This window comes from Lissotriton helveticus, chromosome 12 (assembly GCF_964261635.1).
Source record: "Lissotriton helveticus chromosome 12, aLisHel1.1, whole genome shotgun sequence".
NCBI lineage: Eukaryota > Metazoa > Chordata > Amphibia > Caudata > Salamandridae > Lissotriton > Lissotriton helveticus.
In genome coordinates, this window is record NC_136073.1 from 820,270,873 (window position 1) to 820,296,328 (window position 25,456).

Below are 25,456 nucleotides of genomic sequence, written 5' to 3' on the forward strand. Positions count from 1 at the left end.
GTTATCTCATATTATTTGCTGCTTGTTTATTCATGGTATTGTGTTATTATTAAGCAACTGTTTGTAGAATCCCTTTGAAAAAGGGTTATTACTGTAATAAGGACCGTGATTAAGGCATGTCTAAGACCCGACTGTGCTAATTCAGGCAAATATTGGAAGATCTCTTGTGATATAGTGTCAATGGATGGAGCTATGATGGACTGAATAAAATACTCCCATCTTATATGGGGGCACTGACATCTCTGTGTATGCCATATTAATGAAGGCACTTGTTGTATTCAACTGCATTGTAAAACCTTTGTTCTTATGCTCACATTTGTGAGTCAAAAGGCAGGATACCACACATTTATATAAAGACAAACAGTTTGAAAGAAGCACAAATTCACAGACATCAGAACAAAAAACTTTATTCCATTATCAAAAATGTTTTTTCTTTTATCACTTTAAAGAAGAACATCATTACAAAATCACTGATGAATAAGTAGCTAATATGGCGAGGTTCTTACTATTAAACTAGTGTTTGGCAAGTAAGGTACGGAGATGGTAAGGCGAGACCTAATGTATTACAAATTGATAAAGATTTTTAGACAGATAATCATTTATGTAGGTTCATATCTTCTCCAGACGTGGTGGGTAAGAAAGACCAGTGTGTAGAGCTATTCTATTAAATCTGCACTTCACAGGCTCGAGCCAAAAGCATGCAAACTAAGACTTTCCTCATTCAGAGGTTGCTAAAATGAGTGTCACGATGTTTGGTTAATATTGGTTAATGCGTTTGCAGGAAGCGTTATATACAAGATCAATGTAACGTATATCATGGTTAAGGCTTTCTGAAAAGGTGGACAAAAACCTGGCACAGCAAGAGGGCAGATTATCATTAAAATGCAGAAGAGATGACTGTGTGACCTCTGCTGCCAAATTATAATCTGGTTACTACGTCCAGAGTGCTGCGTGATCACACAAAGTCTACTTATAGATCAAAAAGTGAACATTACGCCCAAGTTGCAAAAATGGCCCCCAGCTCTCTGAAAATTAAAAAACACTGCTTATGTTTTATTTTTTGCTAAATATGTCCCACAGTTCTTAGGGTCCTTCTTCAGGGATACTCTGTAATTTCAAATACTACACTTGAATAAGAAATAAATCAGCCGTCAACCCATCCAAGTCATATCTTTTCTTCCTTTTCATTAGAGCTAGGATCCTAGGCCCAAAACAAGCTTGCGATGGTGGAACGCCTCGTTCACAGCATGCTAAAGTGTGTTTTAATCATCACGGTGTGTCTGTTGACAGCCAAAAGGTGTTTTGACCTCAGACAACTAACATCTATCTGGGGGCGAGACCAAAAAAGGATACTATAACCAGGTATGACTAGCTATCCCCACCACCCTTGAACCTCCTGTCCTCCATGACTTTTGCCCACTATATCCAGATGTCGGAAGAGCAGTCCCCTCCAGAGAGGCGCATATCATGGGCAAGGCAGGGCCCGTCTGGCTCTTTCCCAAAATCGATGAGAAAATCTTTATTGATGGTCAGGCCACCCTTCACAGTGTCCACGTCGATCTGAACCATTGCTGCCCCTTCCCTGAAAATGAGAGCAGAAACAAGTTCAAATGAATCTTTACACACTAGAGACTTTGACCTATTTAAAGACTTTCCATATACATGCTAATACATTTCACCTTGCACACAGAAAAACATGAATTTGCAGAAACAAGTACATGCATTTGTTCATTGACTGCAATGTGAAATAGAACAACACAAACCCTAACTATGAAAAAACACTGTAAAGCCAATAGGTCCGGCCTTCTGTTGAATAGTGAAAACTTTTTTGTATATTGAACAGAAAGTGATGGGGGGAATTGTACCTGTGTAATATGATAAACGTGTGAGGAATTTTACAAAGAATATTATTCATAAAGAGGAGGCATTTTTCACAAAAATAGCCACTTGTGTCCCTTTAATGTTTGGGTCAAGAAATCAGCTCCTACTGAAATAATATCAATGACAGTCAAATTATTTATATTGCCAAAGCAAAGGCTGAGCTAATGTCATGTTAATGAAGGTACCTACAGTAGCATCCAAATAGCAAAGAAATGGGCTCATGAATGCAATATAGCAAGGTTAGTTTACATCATATGCCCAAATAGGCAGGATCCAATCCAAATGTTCAGGATATCCACAAACGATAAAGGAGCATAAAATAAAACACAGCTAATTTGAACTGAACTATTTAGTCACTGGCTATTCTGCAAGGATGTATGACGTTACAACGCATACTTTTACATCGCATGCCTTTACAACGCGGTTTTTACATCGCATACCATTACAACGCATAGTGCTTTTAGGCGCTGGATAGTGATTTATTTAATTTACTATTCCAACTCCAGTCCCCGTGGATAGTAGGGAAGGTGTTGGATAGTATATTAAATACATTCCCTATCCTAGAGCGCCCCCCAGCGCTATGCGTTGTAATGGTTTGCGTTGTAAAAGTTGCGTCGTAATGGTAGTGCGTTGTAAAAGTTTCGTTGTAAAGGATGTTTCCCATTCTGCAAACGTGGCCTGGATTAAAGTCTCTTTGATTTAACATGGACTCACCTGAATTATAAGAAGATCATGTAACAAATCTGAGTAAAAGTTAGGCTGGCTAATCTTTCAGAAGTGCAAGTTATACTCTCCCCCATGACTTTTTGTTAGCCCATTCCAGATCCTGAATCTGGTTTTGTGAGGGTGTACCCTACAGGAAGATTTTAGTTTAGCCTTATTTGAAAAGATGATCTCACGGTCCTGAATGAAGTGTGCTACTTATACTGGTCCTCAGATATTGTTGAAAATTAGCCCAATCAGTCTTACAGAGTTGATGGACGGATTTTAAAATAAATTTTCCACCAGTAGACAGAGAACTCTGAAAATGATGGTAGTTGTTCTATGGGTAGTGGGTAACCCTGTCGCCATCACCCTTGCTGTATGGCTTCGACTAATCTTCCAGATGGCGTTAAACTCTGCACGACAGCTTGATTTAATCTTTATCATTTCTGTAAATTATAGCTCTTTGTTTTTTCCAAAATACTATTGCAGGAAGGCTGTACCGTCAACAGACATCTCCTGGGCTGGAAGAGGCAAGAAGAGTTGCAACAAAATGGGTGCGAGACACAGCTTGAGTCCAAAGACTGCTTGAATTTGTGAGAATTGTAACTCTTTTATTCATTCTTTTTTGTAGGATGTTACCAGCAGTTGTCTCTCGGGTGAATATTGTCTTGACTTATTGGAAGCTCTTACAGTCTACCACCTCCGAAACTTCAATATTAACCCTGATTACCAGCAGGTAGCGGATGATCGCGCGCTGCCGCTAAAAATCACATTTTAGATTAACAAGCACTCAGCAGGCTGCACTCTCACTGACTCCACTTATTAGCAAGACGAGCTATAGCGATCCAATACCGTGGCAGAAGGCAGCCGCCCACCTTCTCAGAATCCTGGCATCGGCAATGACTCCCTCACTCGGTCCAATGTGACGGCGGTGTCATGATGACTGATTTTAAATTTACCGTACGGCAGTACAGTATGAGCAACGATGCCATGATTTGCCACAGCCTCCCATAAACTATGCAGCCTGCAGCAGGACGTGACATCCTGAATCACCTATGTCTAACTCTATGACTGACGCCTGCAACAGCCTGTAAAGGCCGGGGGGTGGTGCTGGCGGATTCCAGTGACGGCCGGAGAAGGAATGGGTTGGGGGGTGCCATTGGTGAGTCTTGCGCGTCTCGTTTCCCACATCGCAATGGCCGAAGGGACGAGCGGTGGGGGCTGGCCGTCGCCCCTCAACTTGTGACTCCCGGGGCAGTCAGTCCCCCTTGCTACGCCACTGTAACTTGGTAGTAGTAGCCATTGAGCAATGCCTCAACGTGACTTCATGTAATCATGCCACGGTGGGAATCGCCTTCTAGTGATACATTGTAGCAGCAGCTAGTCAGCCAGACAAACCCCCAAGCCTGCAGGGAGCAGCTCGCGCACACCACCGTCAGTGGCGTAACGAAACTTGAGGGGGCCCCCCTGCAAACTACATGGAGGGGGCCCCCCCCACATTCTCTAGCTCTCAGGCCAGCGCCCCGCCATACTGCAGGGGATGCGCGGCTATTGTTATGCCACTGTCACCAATACAGCCGTTATAAGTAACACTGGATGGTGGAGTTAAAGGTTGGGCTTAGTCTGCCAGCAGGCTATCATACGTGGTGGTCCATTAATTACAGGGTCCAAGCCATCGGTAGACCGGGGAAGTTTGCCCAATGTTAGGTGGGTTTCCTGATGCAGACTCCTATCATGATATACAACATCGGGCCCACTCATCGTTCAGTTTTGACAAAAGTGCATCCACTGCTCCTTCTCGTTTCCGTTTTAAAACATTAGACAATGCGACAATGCAGTATTTCAAAAGCAGATGTAACTACAAATAGCACATTTTGATAATACATTTTTATTAGTAGACAATAGCAATCTTAAGAAGCATTACATAGCTTCATACACACTTTGACCCCAATTCCATTACAGTCTCTCTCTCTCTGTCAGTCAGTCTCTCTCTCTCAGTCAGTCAGTCTATCTCTCTCTGCCATTCAGTCTCTCTCAGTCAGTCAGTCAGTCTCTCTCTCTCTCTCTCTGTCAGTCTGTCAGTTAGTCGGTCTCTCTCTCTCTCTGTCAGTCAGTCTCTCTATCTCAGTCAGTCAGTCTATCTCTTTCTGTCCTTCAGTCTCTCCTAGTCAGTCAGTCTCATTCAGTCAGTCAGTCAGTCAGTAGGTCTCTCTCTCTCAGTCAGTCCCTCTCTCTGTCAGTCTCTCTCCCTGTCAGTCCCTCTGTCTGTCAGTCTCTCTATCAGTCCCTCTCTCTGTCAGTCTCTCTCTCTCTTTCTGTCAGTCTCTCTCAGTCAGTCGCTCTCTCCCTTTCTGTCAGTCAGTCTCTCTCTGTCAGTTTCTCTCAGTCAGTCAGTCTCTCTCTTTCAGTCAGCCAGTCTCTCTCTATCAGTCAGTCTTTCTCTTTCTCTCTCTCTCGCTCTCTGTCAGTCTCTCTCTCTGTCAGAGTCTCAGTCTCTCTCTCAGTCAGTCAGTCTCTCTCTCTTAGTCAGTCTCTCTCTCTTAGTCAGTCTCACTCTGTCTCTCTCTCTCAGTCAGTCCCTCTCTCAGTCAGTCTCTCTGTCAGGCTCTCTCTCTCAGCCTCTCTCTCTCAGTCTCTGTCTCTCAGTCTCTCTCTCTTAGTCAGTCAGTCTTCCAGACAGTCTCTCTCTCCCTCTGTCAGTCGCTCTCAGTCAGTCATTCTCTCTCTCTCGCAGTCAGCCAGTCTCTCTCAGTCAGTCTCTCTCTCTCTCAATCAGTGACTCTCTCTGTCAGTCAGTCTCTCTCTCTCTGTCAGTCAGTCTCTCTGTCAGTCAGTCTCTCTCTGTGAGTCTCTCTCTGTCGGTCAGTCTCTCTTTCTCTGTCAGTCTGTCAGTCCCTCTCTCTCTCTCTCAGTCAGTCTCTCACTCTCTCTTAGTCTCTCTCTCTCCCAGTCAGTCTCTTTCTCTCCCAGTCAGTCAGTCTCTCTTAGTCAGTCATTCTCTCTCTACCTCAGTCAGTCAGTCTCTCTCTCTGTCAGTCAGTCAGCCTCTCTCAGTCAGTCAGTCTCTCTCTCTGTCAGGCTCTCTCTCAGTCAGTCTCTCTCTGAGTCAGTCTCTCTCAGTCAGTCAGTCTCTCTCGCAGTCAATCAGTCTATCTCGCTGTCAGTCAGTCTCTGTCAGTCAGTCAGTCTCTCTCTCTCTGTCAGTCAGTCTCACTCTCAATCAGTCTCTCTCTCTCTGTCAGTCACTCAGTCACTCTCTCAGTCAGCCAGTCTCTCTCTCTCAGTCAGTTTCTCAGTCAGTCAGTCTCTCGGTTAGTCAGTATTCAGTCTCTGAGTCAGTCAGTCAGTCTCTACTCTCTCTCCACTCTCTCCATTCTCTCTCTTCATTCTCTCTCTCACCTCTGTCCACTCTATCTCTACAGTCTCTCTCTCTCCACTGTCTCTCCACTTTCTCTCTCTCTACTCTCTCTCCACTCTCTCTCGCTCCACTATCTCTCCACTGTCTCCCTCCACTCTCTCTCCTCTCTCTCGCTCCACCCTCTCCCTTCTCTCTCTCTATATATACTCTTTCTCCTCTCTCTCTCTCTCTCTACTCTGTCTCTACTCTCTCCACTTTCTCTCTCTCCACTCTCTCTCCACTCTCTCTCTCTCTCTCCACTCTCTCTCTACTCTCTCTCCAATCTCTCCACTCTCTCTCTCCACTGTCTCTCCACTCTCTCTCGCTCACTCTCTCCACTGTCCCTCCACGCTCTCTCCACTGTCTATCTCCACTCTCTCCTCTCTCTCTCTCTCTCTCTCTCCACTGTCTCTCTCCACTCTCTCTCTCTCTCCAATCTCTCCCACACAAAGTAGTGTGCGTTCCATGGGCGTTCGCAGAAATGTTTCCAGGGGGGGGAGGGGGGCACATTTTTAACTTCATCACCATCCCCCTTGCACCCTTCTCCCCTCTGCCTTGCACCCTTCTCGCCCTCCCTCTCACCCTTCTCCCACTCCCCCTTGTACCCTACTCCACCTCCGCCTTGCACCCTTTTCTACCTTGCACAACTCTCCCCTCTGCCTTGCACCATTCTCCCCTCTGCCTTGCACCCTTCTCCCCTCTGCCCTGCACCCTTCTCCCCTCTGCCTTGCACCCTTCTCCTCTCTGCCTTGCACCCTACTCCACCTCCGCCTTGCACCCTTTTCTACCTTGCACCATTCTCCCCTCTGCCTTGCACCATTCTCCCCTCCCCCTTGCACCCTTCTCCCCTCCCCCTTGTACCCTACTCCACCTCTGCATTGCACCCTTTTCTGCCTTGCACCATTCTCCCCTCTGCCTCGCACCATTCTCCCCTCTGCCTTGCACCCTTCTCCCCTCTGCCTTGCACCCTTCTCCCCTCTGCCTTGCACCCTTCTCCTCTCTGCCTTGCACCCTACTCCACCTCCACCTTGCACCCTTTTCTACCTTGCACCATTCTCCCCTCTGCCTTACACCCTTCTCCCCTCTGCCTTGTACCCTTCTCCCCTCCACCTTACACCCTTCTCCCCTCGGCCTTGTACCCTTCTCCCCTCCGCCTTGCACCCTTCTCTACCTTGCACTCTTTTACCCTCCGCCTTGCACCCTTCTCCTCTCTGCCTTGCACCCTTCTCCCCTCTGCCTTGCACCCTTCTCCTCTCTGCCTTGTACCCTTCTCCCCTCTGTCTTGCACCCTTCTCACCCGCTGCCTTGCACCCTTTTCTACCTTGCACCATTCTCCCCTCTGCCTTGCACCCTTCTCCTCTCTGCCTTGCACCCTTCTACCCCTCCCCGCTGCACCCTTCTCCCCCTCCCCGTTGCACCCTTCTCCCCTCCGCCTTGCACCCTTCCCCCCTCCGCCTTGCACCCTTCTCCGCCTTGCACCCTTCTCTACCTTGCACCCTTCTCCTCTCTGCCTTGCACCCTTCTCTTCTCTGCCTTGCACCCTTCTCCCCCTCCACCTTGCACCCTTCTCCCCTCTGCCTTTGCACCCTTCTCCCCTCTGCCTTGCACCCTTCTCCTCTCTGCCTTGCACCCTTCTCTTCTCTGCCTTGCACCCTTCTCCCCTCTGCCTTGCACCCTTCTCTTCTCTGCCTTGCACCCTTCTCCCCTCTGCCTTGCACCCTTCTCCTCTCTGCCTTGCACCCTTCTCCTCTCTGCTTTGCACCCTTCTCTTCTCTGCCTTGCACCCTTCTCCCCTCTGCCTTGCACCCTTCTCCCCCTCCGCCTTGCACCCTTCTCTACCTTGCACCCTTCTCCTCTCTGCCTTACACCCTTCTCCCCCTCCGCCTTGCACCCTTCTCTACCTTGCACCCTTCTCCCCTCCGCCTTGCACCTTTCTCCCCTCCGCCTTGCACCCTTCTCTACCTTGCATCCTTCTCCTCTGCTTTGCACTCTTCTCGTCTCTGCCTTGCACCCTTCTCCTCTCTACCTTTCACCCTTCTCCCCTCTGCCTTGCACCCTTCTCCTCTCTGCCTTGCACCCTTCTCCTCTCTACCTTGCGAACTTCTCAACTCTGCCTTGCACCCTTCTCTACCTTGCACCCTTTTCCTCTCTGCCTTGCGCCCTTCTCCTCTCTACCTTGCGCCCTTCTCCCCTCTGCCTTGCACCCTTCTCCCCTCTGCCTTGCACCCTTCTCTTCTCTACCTTGCACCCATCTCCCCTCTGCCTTGCACCCTTCTCCCCCTCCGCCTTACACCCTTCTCTACCTTGCACCCTTCTCCTCTCTGCCTTTGCACCCTTCTCTTCTCTGCCTTGCACCCTTCTCCGCTCTGCCTTGCACCCTTCTCCCCTCTGCCTTGCACCCTTCTCGCCCCCCACTTTCCCCCTCCCTGCGGAGGCCCATGGTGTGTTCTAACAAGAGTGCTTACCTGAGGGCACCATTTTGCTGCCTCATCCCTTCTCACATGAGCTTTGCCCTGGAGAATACTCTCTCTGGGGGACCCCACTCCCACCCTTGTCAGGGTCCCGAGCAGTGCTCGGCGCTGTCTCCTGCTCTTGCTCTCTGGGGCCCCACCCCATCCTTGTCCCTGTCTCTCCTCTTCTCTTGTGGGGTGGGCTTTGCTTATGGAGAGGAGTCACTGGTGTAATGAAAAGTGAGGGGGCCTCCCTGCACTGTACTGAGAGGGGCCCTCTCCGGGCTCATTCAGGAGCTCTCTGGCCAGGAGTGCAGTGCCGAGGGGGCCCCTTGGAGCTAGGGGCCCCCACGCATCGCGGGGGCTGCGTGGGCCTGGTACTTGGCAGGACTGCTGCTCCTCCCACTTCTTTGTCTTTCCAGAGTATCAGCCTCTTGATGCTCTCAGACACCCTCCCTCTCTCATGCTCCTCCTACTCATTGCATTTGCCATGTGTGCTGGTTCCTTGTTATACCTGGCCACCCAAGAATTATCTTAACGAGCCTTGGATAACTACATCATTTATTTTGTTTTTCATCTGGCAGCAGCACAGATGGGAGGAGGACAGTCATTAACCTACATGGAATTTCAGGTCTGACTTGACAGTGCAACTACCACCTGACTGTTTAACCTACACCAAAGTTATTCCATAGTTCTTTCCTTCCAAACAAATAAATTTTAATTCCTGTGGTATTTACTTCTAATTCTTCATATTACTATACAACATTTTTTAAAGCCAGACCTGTTAGTATAGCCAATGTTTGTTGTTTCCTGCTGCAGACAAAACCCCCTCTTCAGTCCATAAAAATAAGGTGCTTAAACTACCAGAGGAAACTATGTTTTTTAAATAGCTGATTACAGCGTTTAACAACTGAAGGTGACTTTAATAAATTGTCTGGTGTTGCATTGTAAACCAAATGAACCACCTTTGGACACTTTTGATCTACAAGAGCTAACACATTCTTCTGTGAATATCTACAAATGCTTCTCCAAAGAATGGATTACGTGAAGTGTGTGGAAAAACCTATTGACTCAACTGCACAATCAATTTTTGCCAGTGGCCTTGGGTATAACTATGTCTTGCGTGACATTTACGTTCATTAAATGGGTTTGTTAGGCACAAACACATCCTGAGTGTTTCCGAGATTTCTATAAATATACTGCAATTCCTATATAAATCTTTAGCAATAGAAGGTTTTCAGGTTTTTGAGGTTCACTAATATAGGTGAAACACATAACTGTACTAGAAAAGTGCTTCAGTTCTCTGACATCTATATAAACAAGAAAGAAGGTGGCTATCCTGGCCACAGCTGAACCTTCAATGTATACCCTGCCAATCCAGTACCAATCCCATCCATATATGCATGGACAAACCCACTAGATCACTCTATTCAAACCAAATGCACAAAGTCGTAAATGCGGTCTACAACCAATCGTCACTGGCATTCAAACATGCCTCAAATCTTAAAAAACATCCTAGAGGAACACCAATACTGCATACAGACAATAGTGTCCTGGTTATCTGTGAAATATGACTGTGTATTTTAGGAACCTTTGCGTGAAGAGGAAAGGAAGGGATTTGTAGATCGGTTTGCACAATATAAGTACTATACACTCAATCAAAGGGTAGAGGCAACAACAGCCCAAGTCCCTGCAGAATGTCGACCTTGAATATTAATCCCAACTAGTAAACACAAAACCTTTGTGCATGGTGCAGTATGTCTAAATCATCACCTTCTCAATGCTAGCACTGTACTGCCTAATGGGTACAGGCAGCCAAAACGATCTATTGGACACTGTCTTTACACGTAAACGTGTTCTAAGATAGTGGGTATAAATGGAGACTGCAACTTCCATATAAACAATCCCTCAACGCAAACCATACAACCATTTACAAATCCTGGATGAACAAGGCTTCACCATCACTTGCAAGGCCCTCAAGGATGCCAGCTGACTAGACATCAAACTTGACATAACTATCATCTCAACTACAAGTATTTACTGCTAATAAAGGACCATTCATGTTTATCATTTTCTTATTTTATGTAGTCATAAAGCTCTCCTGCAGCTTTGCGATTGCTTCCAACCAGTGGGTTAAGGAACTTCTTGACATTGAGCCAATTCACAAAGATATTGTAGGTACTGCACAAATACCATCTAATGTGCTCAAAACGCCTTTATGAATTGGCCCTTTGTCCATCATTCTAAGACGGGTAGAGAATGAGTCCTAAAAGTAAAGTTTCAAAGATTTGGAATCTCCCACCAACTCGCTTGAGTTCTGTATTCTGGGAGGCTGCCTTAAACACCACTCAGTATATGTAATCTTGATGGCAAGCCGCTGAAAACCACAGCAGATACTTTAGATGTTGGAGCTATTAGAATCCTAGAGTGGGATAACCAGAGTTATTTACATTCGCCTGTTCTCAGATCAAGCTGACGCTCCAGGCATAGAAGTGACAGCCCAGCCTGTAGCAGTCACCATGAATAGCTTTGAAAAGTCCATAACAAGGGGCTAGTTGCATCTGGCAACAGAATGGGTATCCAAACTCCACCACAGGTGAAACTAAAACGTGAACACAAAATACTACCTAGACGTATGTCTCCTGCCAAAAACACACCTTTAGAAGTCACTCATATTGGTATGCAGCCTTTACAACGAAACTTTTACAACGACATACCTTTACAACGCAACTTTTACAACGCAAACTATTACAACGCATTGCTCTGGGGGGCGCTCTAGGATAGGGAATAGGTTAATTTACTATCCAATAACCTTCCCTACTATCCACGGGGACTGGAGTTGGAATAGTAAATTAAACTATTCACTATCCAGCGCCTAAAAGTATTATGCGTTTTAAAAGTATGCGTTGTAAAAACTGCGTTGTAAAGGCATGCGTTGTAAAAGCATGCGTTGTAACGTCATACATCCCTCATATTATACCAGAACTGGGACACTCGAGAAATGCAGTTTGAAGGTATGGCGCAGGGTTTTGCGTACCTACAAACCATTCTGCACTTCCCTTGGTTATGTGAGACTGGTAATTAGCTTAAAATATCAGACACTATCGCCTGTAATTTCCTATGTCGGAGAACATTTACGGAGAATAGTAAGCAGTATTAGAGTAGAATAGACGTGGCATGTCTTACTTGACCAAGTTTGGATAGAACTGCTTGTCCCAGGCACTGTAGAGGGAGGTGGTACAATACAGCCTCTTTCCATCAAAGCTGAGCTGGATCATCTGAGGTCCTCCCTGAATCTTCTTACCCTGTAACAAAAAATAGATATACATTATTTAAATGGCAGAGTATAACTTGGGTCAGTCATCCTTAACAGAAAGAAGCTGTCTGGTACTTATGAAAATAAACATGGCTTTAACAGAGCCATTCACCTAAATAGGCTGGACTGATCCCGCAGGACACCAGCTGGTTATTGGGTCTGTAGTCTTCTGGGCAATGAGACCGTTGTCCAAGGGGTACAAAAAATGAAGGACCCATCAGTTTCAATATATTAACAGAGGAGTTCTGGGCAATGGCTTCTATTTCATGAGAGTTATGTGGGATGGGCCATAACCCCATTCATAGAGTGGGATAGCCGGTGCTGCCTCCACCAGTCCACAATTCCAAGCAGGGAGGGAGCGGGGCTCTTTAGGAGCAGTGCAGCGATTTACCTTAAACCCCACCCATTGTGTCTACCCTAAACTGACGGACTCAATAACATCATCTTATTGGCTGCTATGGCGCAACAAATACATGCCAAGTGTGGAGTTAGAGTTTCTGACCCTTCCCACAAATCAGAGTTTGCAGTGGAACCTTTACTGGGACTAGGCACACAAACCATGATTAAGACCAGCCAGGGCATTCATAAACAGAAACAGAGCATAATTAGTCATACAAGGGACATCGCTGAGCAGAACTACTACAGGCATAATTGAGCAGAACCAGGGCATTATGGAGAGAAACACACCTCATGATTGAGCTGAAACATGGATAAGTGGCGTGGCAAGGTCAGGTGGTACCCGGTGCAGAAATTTCTTGCCATCCCCGACTTGACAAAATGGAAAAATATGTGTTTAAAACACATGTTTTTGCTATTTTGTCACCCCCTCACTGATGACACCCGGGGCGGCCGGCACCCACCTTCCTGTGCCACTGACATGGATATGACGGAGCAGACCCGCATATTTTAAACAAACAAGGGAACCCGAAGAGTAACTAAGGACCCCGGGAATCAATTTCTTTTTGGAACAATGGTCCTTAGAAAAACATGTATAAAAAATAAATCCAATATAGACCTTGATGGGTACTATAGTATTTCGATGCCCAGCCGGACAAAGAGTTTTAATTTCCAAATAGAGGTAGATTTGTTACGGTGAAAACAAGAACAATACAACGGGACGCAGTCCTGCAGTCCGGCAGCAGTACTGCGCATGAGGATTTTTGGGCTGTAACTAGCCCGAGCATGCGCGTTAGTAACCTGACAGTGAGTTCCCCTTAGAGAGGGACCAAAGGGGCCGGGGGTGCTGCTTTAGCCGGGCCGCAGCAGCCCCCGGGGTTTCAAAGGCGCCAGGGCGAGTAGTCAGTGTGCCCCCCTAGCAGCGCCAGGATTGGCTGGTCCACCGCGCAGAAGGGCAGGCAATCCATTATTGGATGCCGCGCGTGGGTGGTGGCACACTGCCTCAGCACTGCATATCATGGCCAATCACTGTGTGACTTCAGCATGTGAAGCCATGCAGTGCTTGGCCATTCGGGACGCGCCCGCCGTTTTCAGTAGTTAGTTTCTACTGTACTTTCTAGTGAAGGGGCTCGAGTCGCCACGTGCGCGCAGGCAGCAGCAGATGTCCGACACTTCACTCCGGTCCCCACCGCCTCGTCACCGTCACACGCTGTGCCTGTGCCTGGCTGCCCTTCTCGTGTCGATGAGATCGATCGGGCAATAATGATAACAGATGAGATACAGACTATTGAAGAATAGAATAGTAGGTGCTGCTCTTCTCTATAAAAAGTTGACTCTGAGTGTATGTGCAGAACAGATGGGAAAAAATTAATTTTAAAACATATGCTGCGCTTGCGCTGCCGCTGTTGTGTTGTAATGTACAGTACTGCTTAGTAGTGTTACAACCACGCACTACCCTGTTCTGTTCCAGTTTATTAAAACGATATTCGAATTTAGAGCGACATCATTAACTGGCTTCCGGTCACGAGATTCTCAGGGTGTTACTCATCTTTTTTAAATGCTTAAATAACCATCCTTTTTAAAATATATTTTTGGAGTTTAATATAGCACGAACAAGACCGAAGGCATCAGAGCGCTTTACATGAGCACTACTAGGGACGCCGGCTTTACATAAATTCGTTTCTATGGTTATGGCGGGTTATTATCAGCAAGTGCGAGCTGGACTGGGCCCAGTTCCATGGCGCCAACCTCCAGAGGAGCGCCGGACAACCCTGCAGCAGTCTCTGGGTCCAAAGCAAGGCATGAGTGTGGCACCAAATGTGGTTTCACCCAGGGAGCTCTGGTGACCCCTTTGTTTGATCCAATGGTTTGCTCGCCTTATGTCTGAGGCTGGCTGATCTAACCCCAGAGGCCTCATCGGCTCACAGATATTTCATGTGTCTTGGGGACTACTGCCAGCGATCCCAACCCACCTCACAATAAAACAATTCAAGCGGCTCCTCTGTTGTCAAAGGCCTCAACTGCCATCAGCCATGGGTAGGGGTCTCGTCTGCTCTCAGAAACGTCATTTACCCCTCTGGGCCTCATCTGCATCCAGAAACTCCAAACTCCCACCCCGGGCCGGCCTTTAGCATGGGCGAGCAGCTGGACCGGGCCCATGGGGCATATATTCTAATCCATGTGTGATCTGCGGCAGCAGAGAGAGCTGGACTCTGAGATATCCTCATTGATAATACGTCTTTCGCTGTGAAGTTTTTAATATTTCACCGTCTGGGTCTAACTTCGGTATTACATATATTCTTAATAAATGCGGATACGAACAGCCTTATATGGTTTTAATTATCAATGTTAAGCGCGGGGAGGGGCATGGAGCCCAGGTGCCCCCCCCCCCCCAGTGGTAATAAGTGGAATATTAGCCTCCGTGCGTCTGAATAGTTGGGTATTTCTACAAGCCGGTCAGTGGTGCTGGGCGGCGGGTGGTGAAGCTGCTTTTATTTTTATTACATCGCCATGAAATGCTCTTTGTGAACAGTTGCGTCAATAAAATAGCCGCCCCCCCCCCCAGCCCGCACACCCGGCCTCGGCTCCTGCGGGGTCTCTCTGTCTGTCTGCCCGGAAACAGAGGGGGTCGAACCCCAGAATTCAAGGTATTAAAGGTGGATTTGTTACACAGGCACCCGTTTACCTATGCGTGTAATTACCACCGGCGCTCAGTGAATGACCTACCTCTACCTGTCGTTGCACCGTTGTGACAGTGCGAGACTTCATCATAGGCAGCTGGGCCTGGCCTTGCTCGCGGCCCGCGGCGCGCGAGCACAAGGCCGCGTCATTAACATTAATGTCCCCTTTCCTTGGTTGGCTGATCCGGCCGCGGCCAGGCATCTCTCCACTCCTTGGCTGATCCAGATCCGGCCAGTGTTCCCCCACGCCATTTTCCATTTTATACATGTTTATGTATTTTTTCATTTACTGACGTCAGACAGCTGCAAAGTACTCCTGGGCACTAATTGGTTCCTTTTTCGTTCTCGAGCATACTTCGTTTTTTATTTTCAAACTTGATATTTTCCGTTCTAAAATGGCCATCCTCCATATTAAAGGGTTAAATTAATAATGGCTGCCATGTGGCATGATTCAATCACATTTTGATATTTATGGGTATTTGTTAAGCGCAAACATTCGCTCCGAAAGGAGCATCTTGGCGCTGAGCTTACGTGCAGTAGATAGGTGAAAAGTGATACGTGGTGAAAACTGAGTCTAGATGGCTGCCATTACAGAGGTGTCTGATTGTTGGTACACCCATGTCTTAAGGAGTTTCCTAAAAAGGCTCTCCTTTTCAATTAATCTAAGGTTGACAGGTAAGTTGTTCCATGCCCTAGCTGCCAGAACGGTGAAGGTTTTCCCACCCCTGGTTTTGAACTTGAATCTTGGAATCGTGATGAGATTTGTGCCAGAGGATCTCAAACATCGCGAGGGGTTGTAACGTGTGAAGCGATTAGCAAGGTAATGGGGCCCTGTGTTTTTCATGGATTTAAAAACAGTGAGAAGAAGTTTAAAAAGAATTCTTTTGTGTAATGGTAACCAGTGCAGGGAGTTCAGTGCTGCTGAAGCTGATGACCCTCTGGGGAGTTTTAAGACCAATCTAGCAGCTGCATGTTGTATGCTCTGCAACTTTCTAAGGGTGGACTTTTTCACTCCAGCCATTAATCCATTGCAGTAATCAAGTCGGGAGAGTATTAGAGCTACCGCGACTGATTTTCTCGCTGCAATGGGGAGAAAATCAAAGAATTTTTTTAAGGATTTAATAAGTCCAAAGCAGCGTCCAGCAGTGATCCTGACGTGGTCATCAAAAGAAAGGGATGAATCAAATTGCACGCCCAGGTTCCGTGCGGAAGATACTGCACTGGGTGGGGCCTCTGATCTTTTGGGCCACCAGTCTTTTGGGCAGAAAGATAGATCTTTACCCAGCGGTATGATTTCAGTCTTGGCGCTATTGCATCTCAAATGGTTTTTGTTCAACCACTGAAATACATCAGAGAGGCAATTTTGGAATCGTAAGTCTGCGTCCGTACACTTTTTATCAATAGTGACGACAAGTTGTGTGTCGTCAGCGTATGACGTGACAAGGATCCCATGAGATTCTATCACAGCGAGAAGGGGAGCCATATAGATGTTAAAAAAGAGAGGACTTAATATGGATCCCTGAGGCACTCCTGATGTAGTGGGTTTTTCGCTGGATAGATAGGGACCCAGAGACACAGTCTGGGACCTGTTAGACAGGAAAGATTTTACCCATGCCAAGACTGTGTCTGTCACGCCGATCTCTCGCATTCTATTAATCAGAATGACATGAGAGATGGTGTCAAACGCTGCTGTTAGATCAAGCAGGATGAGGACGGCTTGCCTTCCTTCATCCTGCATGAACTTGATGGAATCAGCTAGTTCAATCAAGGCTGTTTCGGTAGAATGACCGGGGCGAAATCCCGACTGTTGAGGATGCAGGATGTTGTGGGTCTCTACAAATGTTTTTAGCTCTCCATGTACTAGCTGTTCCGTGATCTTACTCAGAACAGGTAGTAATGAAATGGGGCGCATGTTGGTAAGATCAGTAGGAGATTTATTCTGCTTCTTCATCAGGGGCTTCACGATAGCCTTCTTCCAGTCGTTGGACACCATCCCATGCTCGAGAGATTCGTTAATGATGGTATTGATGCACGGATTTACGGCCTCGATTAACTGATGGAGGATGCCGGGGGGCAGGAGTCAGTGGGGGCTCCTGACTTACAGGCCAGGATGGCTTTGGCTGTTTGCTGGAGGGAAACAGGTTTAAAACTGCGAAAAAGGGGATAATTATCCGTTACCTCATGGAAAATAATCGGCGGAGAGGGGAAATCTTTCTGAATATTGACAATTTTGTCCACAAAGAAATCTGCAATTTGATTACATAGAAATTCAGAGGGTGGAATTTCGGGCATGAGAGCTTTTGGGTGGGTGAAAGACTTAACTATTGTGAAGACAGTTTTTTGTTTTTGATGAGCTTCATTTATGGCCTTAGTGAAGTATTCCTTTTTTGCCACTTTTATGCTGGAGAGATAAAATTTCCTCTGTTGGACATAAAGTGTTCTTGAGGCTTCATCATAGGTTTTTCTCCATCTCCTCTCTGATTTTCGACAAAGAAGATGGCTATCAATTAGAGTCTGGGTAAACCAGGGTGCATTTGGCTTTCTTTTATGACATTTCGCATGATGGCCTTTAGGGTCGGAATTATCCGAAACAATTTGGTCCATCCATGCATGGAAGTTGCGAGAGTCAACTACTACGTCTCCAGTTGGTTTAGGGGCCTTAGCCAGGGGTTGGGAATTAAGCTTAATAGTTTCCGTCACTTTCCTCCAGTTAACTGCAAAGGAAGGGTGGGAACGCTTCTGGCTGGCTAAGGCGGGGGCTTGTATCTCGATATCAAATGGGATAAAACAGTGATCCGTCCAGATTTGAGGGATCGGAGGGGACGTGGTCAATGTTGTGAGATTGGAGCAAATACCGTCGAGAGTATGGCCCGCGTTGTGGGTAGGGGCGGTAACAAGTTGAGATAACCCAAACATGTTTATCGAATGTAGAAAGGAAATGGTGTGGGGGTCGACACAAGATTCCAAATGAATATTCAAATCTCCTAAAAAAGTAAAGTTAGTATAATGGAGCGTAAGTGCTCCGAGAGCATCATCTAAGGAGTCCAGAAAGGACGTGGCATTGCCAGGAGGGCGATATATAAGTCCTCCTGAAAAGGAGGTAGAAGCGTTAATTTTAATGGTGAAGCCTATGCCCTCGCTGTCTTTAAGGTAGCCTAGGTCAAAAGTATGGCAGAGGAAGGTTTTCTTAATAGCAAGTGCTACCCCACCTCCTCGCCCAAGGGGTCTGTCCCTTCTGAAAATGGTAAAATCTAAAGGGAGGGCAGTAGCCAGATCGGGATTGGATGAATCATTAAGCCACGTTTCAGTAATAAAAAGGGCGTCTAAATCATGGCCTAATATTAGGTCGTGTATGTCTTGACAATGACAGGATAGGGACCTGGCATTTATAAGACCTCCCTTAAAGTAAGTGGGATTGTACTTTAATGGGGAAGGCGAGTCACGGGCTTCAAAGGTTATCGCAGGAGGCATTCAATTGCAATGTAGGCATAAGAAGGGGCTCGAGAGAGGATCAATGGGGGGGCAGCCCTTACAGTGATCGCCCGTTTAGAGCGTAATGCAAGTAACTCATTGTTAGCATACCTGATAATATGGGGTATTAGAACAGCCTGCCCTGCGCCCGGCGCAGTCCGAGTGCATGTGTCATACTGCACGCGACGAGTGCTTGTGAATACTTCATTAAGCACTCGGATGCATTATGATGGGCTTTCTTTCAACGAAAGCAACTATCGTGACACGTGCATTTGCATACAAATGGAAATTTTAAACAATTGACAAAGCTAATTGCTCGGCCTTTCTGTGCCAAGACCCATTAGCTTTGCCAATGCTTGGAACACAGGGGTTGCATGCTAGAACTGACGGTTCTTTTAAATGCCATAAACACATGAATAAGAGCTCCTGCTTCGCAGATCTACCCCATCAGACATGATCTAGTTCATGATTGTGTTCAGTTTCACATGTGCATTCAAAATCCATGCTTTCGCCCTAGCTAAAACAATGATGTTCACGTGTCCCATTTCTGGCCCCTCAGCAGCTGATGAAAAGCTGCTGAAACAGAAAGGGAGGAACAACAAGGAGTACAGGGTCCAAGATCTTTTGTGTGTGTGGAGTTTTATATAGCACAAACTCAACCCGATGGTTGCCCTGTCATCTGCCACTATCTATCTTGCCCCCAGCATGTGCTTTTGATAACTGTGCCATTGAATGTCTTTCCTGGTTTTATCTGATTTCTGGCAATCCAGCGAGCAGCTGATGAGATGCGAATGATCCCGGAAGAAGAAAGGGGGGGAATATATGTTTGAGTGAGACCGTCTGAAGGGAGAGTTCTGCAGGCCTTCCTATGCAACACTGTGTGCTTTATGTCCCAGGGATGTGTGTATTTGTGTGCGGATGTGTGTGTGTGAGCGTGTGTGTGTTTGGGGGGGTGTCTGTGTGAGTGTGTGTGTGTGGATTGATGTGTGGGTGTGAGTCTGTATGTGTGTGCGTGTCTCTGTGTGTGGGCGTGTGTTTGTGTAGCTCTGACAAACTTTCTCTATGTCTCTCCCAGGGCTGGTCTCTCCTTCTTTCCCCTATAGGACAATGACGTTCAACTGACCCTCATGTTTTTCTTATCCCCATGGCGAGCTTTGTGTAACTAAAGCTACCTCGTTTTCTCAGAAACTGCTCTTAGATGAATCACCGGTTTCAGGCATGCTAGCTAGCTCGAAATTAATTACCTGGAGAACGTGCAATTTTTCATTTATAACAAACACGTAGGTCTCATTCATGCAGCAGAATTTCTGGTACAATTTAATCACAGCTGTTTCTTATAAGGTGGAAAACATTGAAAAAGCAGGTCCTTCAGGGGTTTTGTCATAACTCCAAATATGCCAGCATTTTTCATACCTTCCTGTTCTGACCAACCGACAGAAATGTTGTTTTTGCACTGGTGGTCGGTCTGTGGAAATGGTGGTTTTCACGTTGCGGACAATGTTGGGGCACATTACCCCGGCATGGATTTTAATCTTTATTCTAAGGTTTATTTAGGCATTAATGGTAATGTAACGAAACTGGTGCTCATGTAAAGCGCTTCGATACCCGATGTCTCGGATCTAGTTCGCTAGATAAAACAAAAAATTGAAAAATCAGTTGTTGGCCTATATATGGAGGTGTGTTGGCAGTCTTGCAGAGCTAGCCTATGTGTGTGGTCCCAGTAGTGAAATAGCAGCAGGCGGCAGCGCAGAAGGTTAATGTGCCTGCTGCAAAGAACATGTACCTAATGCAGATCACAACATGCATATGATGTAAATAGGTCTGTGAGTCACTGCTTTTGTCAGAGAGATCCTTTTGTTACTTGCAGTTTGTAAGTTAAAATCCTAACATACAACAGCGAGCTAATAACGGTCATCTAAGAGCTGCATGCAAACTGCAAGGAAAAAATTGGAGGGTTATGTTTTTTTCCACACAGTCTTTGTTTGATTACCCTAGTGTTTCAAAAATAAATTGTTATATTTTCATTTTCAGCACCTGGTAAAGCCTGACAACCTGAAACATTACCACATTTTGGGGCAATTTTTCAGCAAACAACAAGAGGACCCCAACCTCCTTTGCTGCTCTTTCACCCTGGTTACGACCCAGCAAACACCAGTGTTAAAGGTAAGTAAACTGATGCTATATTTATTTACATGGGAGTTAGGGCTATGCATGTGGTTACTCTCAAGGCCCTCAAGCAGTGTCTGTTTCAGTGCCTCCAGCAACCACTATGGCACAGAGAGGCAGGAGACAGTAAGGCTGTATTTTTAGCAGTCATTTTGTGGAAAGGGGAGCTGTTGGAGATGTATTACAATACTGCACAAGATATATGTATTTATACTGACATTTGATATTATTGCACTGCACCGTATACGTTGTATTTTGATTATTGACAGGTTTCTTTAATATATATATTGGTAAGGCCAGCAACACCATCATGAATACAGTACAAGAGCTGATTGCAAGGTCATTCCAGGCAAGTCCACTTGAAGAAAAACTACATTTAAAGTAATTAGGACCTCATCAGCCTGAAATAAACCTACAGCAAACTTCCCAGTACAGAGGAAAAATGTCAAAACGTACATTCTCAAATGCCTGGTACACAAAAGCTGATTGCTTACAGGGTGCCCTTTAAGAAATTCTCTGTTCTGCTTCCCCTGCTTGCTTTTTGGTGGTGACTTTTCTTGGACACGTCAAGGAATCACAGACTTGAAGCATTTATCGGGAAAAATAAAGAAGCATGCATACACAAGAAATCATATGGAAAACCTGACGAGACTGGGAATGTTGGGGGAAGACGCACCAATTGAGCCAGCAGATAAATGATGCATATCGCAAAACCATACAAAAACCCAATGAAGCCGTTGATAAGAACAGACAAATTCTATCCAAGATCATTTATTGCATTCGTTTCTGTGGTGCTTCCGAACTGGCATTGCGAGGCCATGACGAATCAGAAAGTTCCTCAAAACCTGGGATCATCCGAGGCCTAGTGGATTTAATAGCAAGCATAGACAAGGATTTGGAAACACATTTAGCAAGTGCTACAGTCTTTAAGGGCACCTCTAAAACAATACAAATGAACTCCTTGAGGGTATGCTCGAAATTATAAGAAGCCATATTGTGCAAGAGTTGCGAAACACAGACTTTGTGGCTATTCAGGCTGATGACACCACTGATGTGGCCACTAAAACACAGTCCGTGTTATTGTTTCGGTACCTTGACAGTAACAGATACGTTGTGGAGAGGTTCTATGGTTTCACACATTTAAGAGACTCTAGTGCAGCAACCATTACTGAAGCTATACTGTGTCAACTGAACTTAATTTTTCCGGACCTGCCTCAAAAACAAAAACTTATCGCACAAAGCTATGATGGTGCGTCCGTAATGAGTGGAAGCCTTAGTGGAGTACAGAAACGAATTTGAGATGTGTACCCTAATTCTCATTTTGTGCACTGTTACGCCCACCAACTCAATCTTATTATGCAACAGGCAGTATCAAAGATCAGAGAGACACGGATTTTCTTTCAGGATATAGGAGGCATAGCAGCATTCTTCTCACGTTCCCCCAAAAGAACAGAAGCCCTTAATGAGTTTGTAGACAAAAGCGTTCCATGGGGATCCTCAACTCGTTGGAACTTTAACATTCGTACAGTCAACCTAATCTTTAAAAATAGGGAGGGCCTTGAGAAATGTTTTGCCACCATAGAAGCCAATGATGAGTTTGATCACACAAGTCAGAATGAAGCCCATGGCTTTATTAGAACACTACAAGACAGAGAGTTTCAGTTCTTACTGTTTTTATTTCATGAAATAATGCGTGCTCTCGAGGTGTTATACAATCAGTTACAAGGAAAAGACATAGATACTGTCTTTGTGAAACAATCTACCACTACATTTGTACAAAGCATAAGGAAAGTGAGAGATGGGGTTGACAATTTAGAGAGCAAACTGCCGGAGCATTCTACTTTTGCAAACCGCAGGCAAAATATCACCTCTCTGGAGGTATGCGACATTGTAATTGTGCAGGCACAAGAACGTTTTTCATTCACTAAACATTTGGTGAGTGCCACATTATTGCAAAGTCAAGAGTTTGCAAAATATGATGAATCCTTCCCGGAGCGTGCTCTGAATGAGGCTGTGGAAGCATATCCTATGCTCAAAAAAGAGCAGCTGAGAACTGAGTTGACTGTACTGTACGGAATGCCTGTGTACCGGAAGGCCACAAGTGCCTTGACTTTTCTGACTTTAATACACAAACTGAATATGGAAAAGTCACTTACAGAGACAGTGACTTTACTAAAAATTGTCATTACCACTCCAATGACAACAGCCGAAGCTGAACGATGTTTTTCAGCCTTAAAGCGCATTACGACATTCCTCAGGATCACCATGCTAGAGGAAAGACTCAATGCTTTGGTGATGCTCTCTGTAGAGAGCAAGCTAGTCCAAAAAATACCGGACTTCAACATGTAAGTTATTGACAAGTTTGCTACACTGAAAGAGAGACGTGCTGATTTCATTTACAAAAAGTGAATGCTGCTACTTGTTTGTTAAATAAAAAAATACTGAGTGAGGTACTCAGAAATGCATTGTTATCTCTGTTTTTAAAAGTTTTCTAGTGTTTGTTCTATTTGGGGACTAAACAGATTTTACTGATCAAATGGCATATTAAGTACATTTTGTTTCACCTAAACACTATAAACTGTGTGGTAAGACATGCGTGATAAAGTCACATGCGTTCTAATGGCAACGTGGTAAAGGTAATGCGTGGTTCCCAATGCTTTGTGAAGGCTGTTTCCCAACTGCTGTGCAACTTCTTCTACTCTTACAGCTGAGATTTTCATGAAAGTCTTTGTAATATCTTAATAAATGTGTTCACATGTCTTCCTCTACTCCACCAGTGGAACTCTGTAAATATGATGTCATTTAGAATGTTATGACCTGTTTCATCACAGTTGGTCTTGGGCTGAGCATCTAGCCAGACGCTCCTGGTGGGGTTTTTGTATATGTATAACTTGTCCTAATAAATCTACTTAAAAGCTACCTTCAGTCTGGACCCAAGTTACTACATTAATTTGGCGACGATTTCAAGAAAGAACCTACAATTTCCACCTCAAAAAGGAAAAGAAGATGTGTCTGGGAACCTCAAGTTATCTACACTGCTGTAACCAACTATCAAGAAATCAACCCCACCAGTGACCTCTACACCGGTCGCCCTCATCAGCATTCAAGTTGGTTCCCGTGCTGTGCTCCCAGTGAGAGCAAGCAAGACACTCCACAACCCATGTCTTCAGCGATGATTTCATGAGGGTATAAAGCCACTCCTCAACTATATTTGCGTGCTAAATCTACAAAACTGGGTGAGCAGACAATTACTCTTATTTGATCTACACTACTTCCAGACACGCTCTGCCCTGCTTTGGTCTTCTTTCAATATTGAGACCCTTGGCTGCTGTGCTTTGCATGTTGTAAGCTGAGTTTGACATTTTGTTTATAACTGGACTTCAACAAAGTCCTACATGCTGTTCCTACAGCGCATCAAGAACTCAGTCCCTTACATGCGTGTAAGAAACTGCACAGAGACACTCCAAGTACAATAAGCCAGTTCGTTTGTTTAACTCGCATTTCCCAAAGTAATTGACTTTTGACCATCTGGCTTCAAACAGACATGCTAAAGAATCTGCTTGATTTATGTCTATTTCCCTAATCTCATCTGTTGTGATACTAGGAAGAGCAAAACCAGGTCACGAGATGGATTTGGGGTCACGCAACTACGACAGAACGAACCTTACTGTCTTAAATTGGTCGTCTTAAACTGTCGTTAATTTTTATGCCAAGTTTTGAATACAATTGTGATGATTCTAATGTTTTCAATATTTAATAAGCTTGAAGAAATATCGTGCAACTTAATCCAACGTCATATCAACTGCTCAACTGCCTTTCCACGTTTAAAACAACGTTTAAAATGCAGCGCGCGCCTTTTGCTTTGCGCACTCACCTGCTTTCTGTTACGGAGCTCCTATGACGCGCTGCCTTCCCTGCCGGATTCTCCGATGCTTTGGTGTGGAGAAGCGCCGTGAGCCATCCGTCTTTGCGCCACTGTACGTGCCGCCATCTTTTATTGTGTTGCGCTAGTGCGTCCTGTCACCACTGGAGTTTGTTTCCCGTCGTTCTACATTTCACAAACCACTGCGATGGGACTTTTGGAAGTGAGCTTCTACTGTTTGTTCTTGAGGGACATCCTACAGGAAGGTACTGTGGATCTACTATTTCTTTTGGTGGCAGTTTGTCCTTCGTTTCAATGAAGATATATTGCTCGGGGGCAAAGATCGAGCTCCGGCGTGTAAAATTATTGTCAATGCGCATATGAAAACTTGAGCCCCAGTGCTGGACTGCTTCACAATTACAATCCATAAGTGAAATCTGCGTTCGTCACATTTATCTGTAGTTTTCCTATATTTCCACAGAATTCATTTCACTGTACCATACTGCCATCTTCTGGGTCGAGTTAGTATTTTGAATTTTATCCACTTTAGTATAGTCCCATTTCAGTCCCATTTCCTTGCATTTTCAATGGTGCAATTTGGGAATAGTGAACGTAATTCATTTTGTGTTCAAGTTGACAAATCTATTTCTGCGGAGCTCAAAAATTACCTCGTTTTTTTTTAGGCACACTATTGTCATGCTTTCAACTTTATTTTACGCATTATTAGCGTACAGTAATGCCGTTATTATTTCAAGCACAGTACAGTTTATAAAATTATAATAATACAGCAGTTATTTGTGTACAATTAAGTTTAGTCTTATACAGTGTATATTCGTTTTGTCTCACAGTGCACAAATTTTAAGCTTCAGTCGGTTCAAGGTTTGTAGTTGTATAGCTGTTTCTCTTTCTTAAGAGTTGGATAAAAAAATGATTCTCATTTTCTTTTGGATTCTTACCCTAATAATACGTACCTCATGTTATTTCAGTATACAATGTCTACAGGAAATTTGTTTTTTTTGCAGTGCACGACTTTCTGTACTTCTTTTTCACGATGCACAATCTGTACCACGAGTCGTGGTGTCTCACAGGGTTATGGTCCTGTCTGTTAATACAAATTGTTTTTTTACTCCG

General features: G+C 45.3%; 1 protein-coding gene across 1 annotated transcript in view; it reads right to left on the bottom strand.

Annotated features, from left to right (window-relative positions):
- Positions 1-391: 391 nt before the first annotated feature.
- The window catches only part of LOC144798261 (methanethiol oxidase-like), a 118,688-nt gene continuing 93,623 nt past the window's right edge, over positions 392-25,456 (bottom strand). Inside the window, exons 11-12 of the mRNA XM_078669023.1 lie at positions 11,620-11,738; positions 392-1,582 (exon numbers count right to left, since the gene is read on the bottom strand). Coding sequence (XP_078525149.1) covers positions 1,420-1,582; positions 11,620-11,738 — 282 coding nt within the window. The 3' untranslated portion in view covers positions 392-1,419. The remainder of the gene's footprint in view (positions 1,583-11,619; positions 11,739-25,456) is intronic.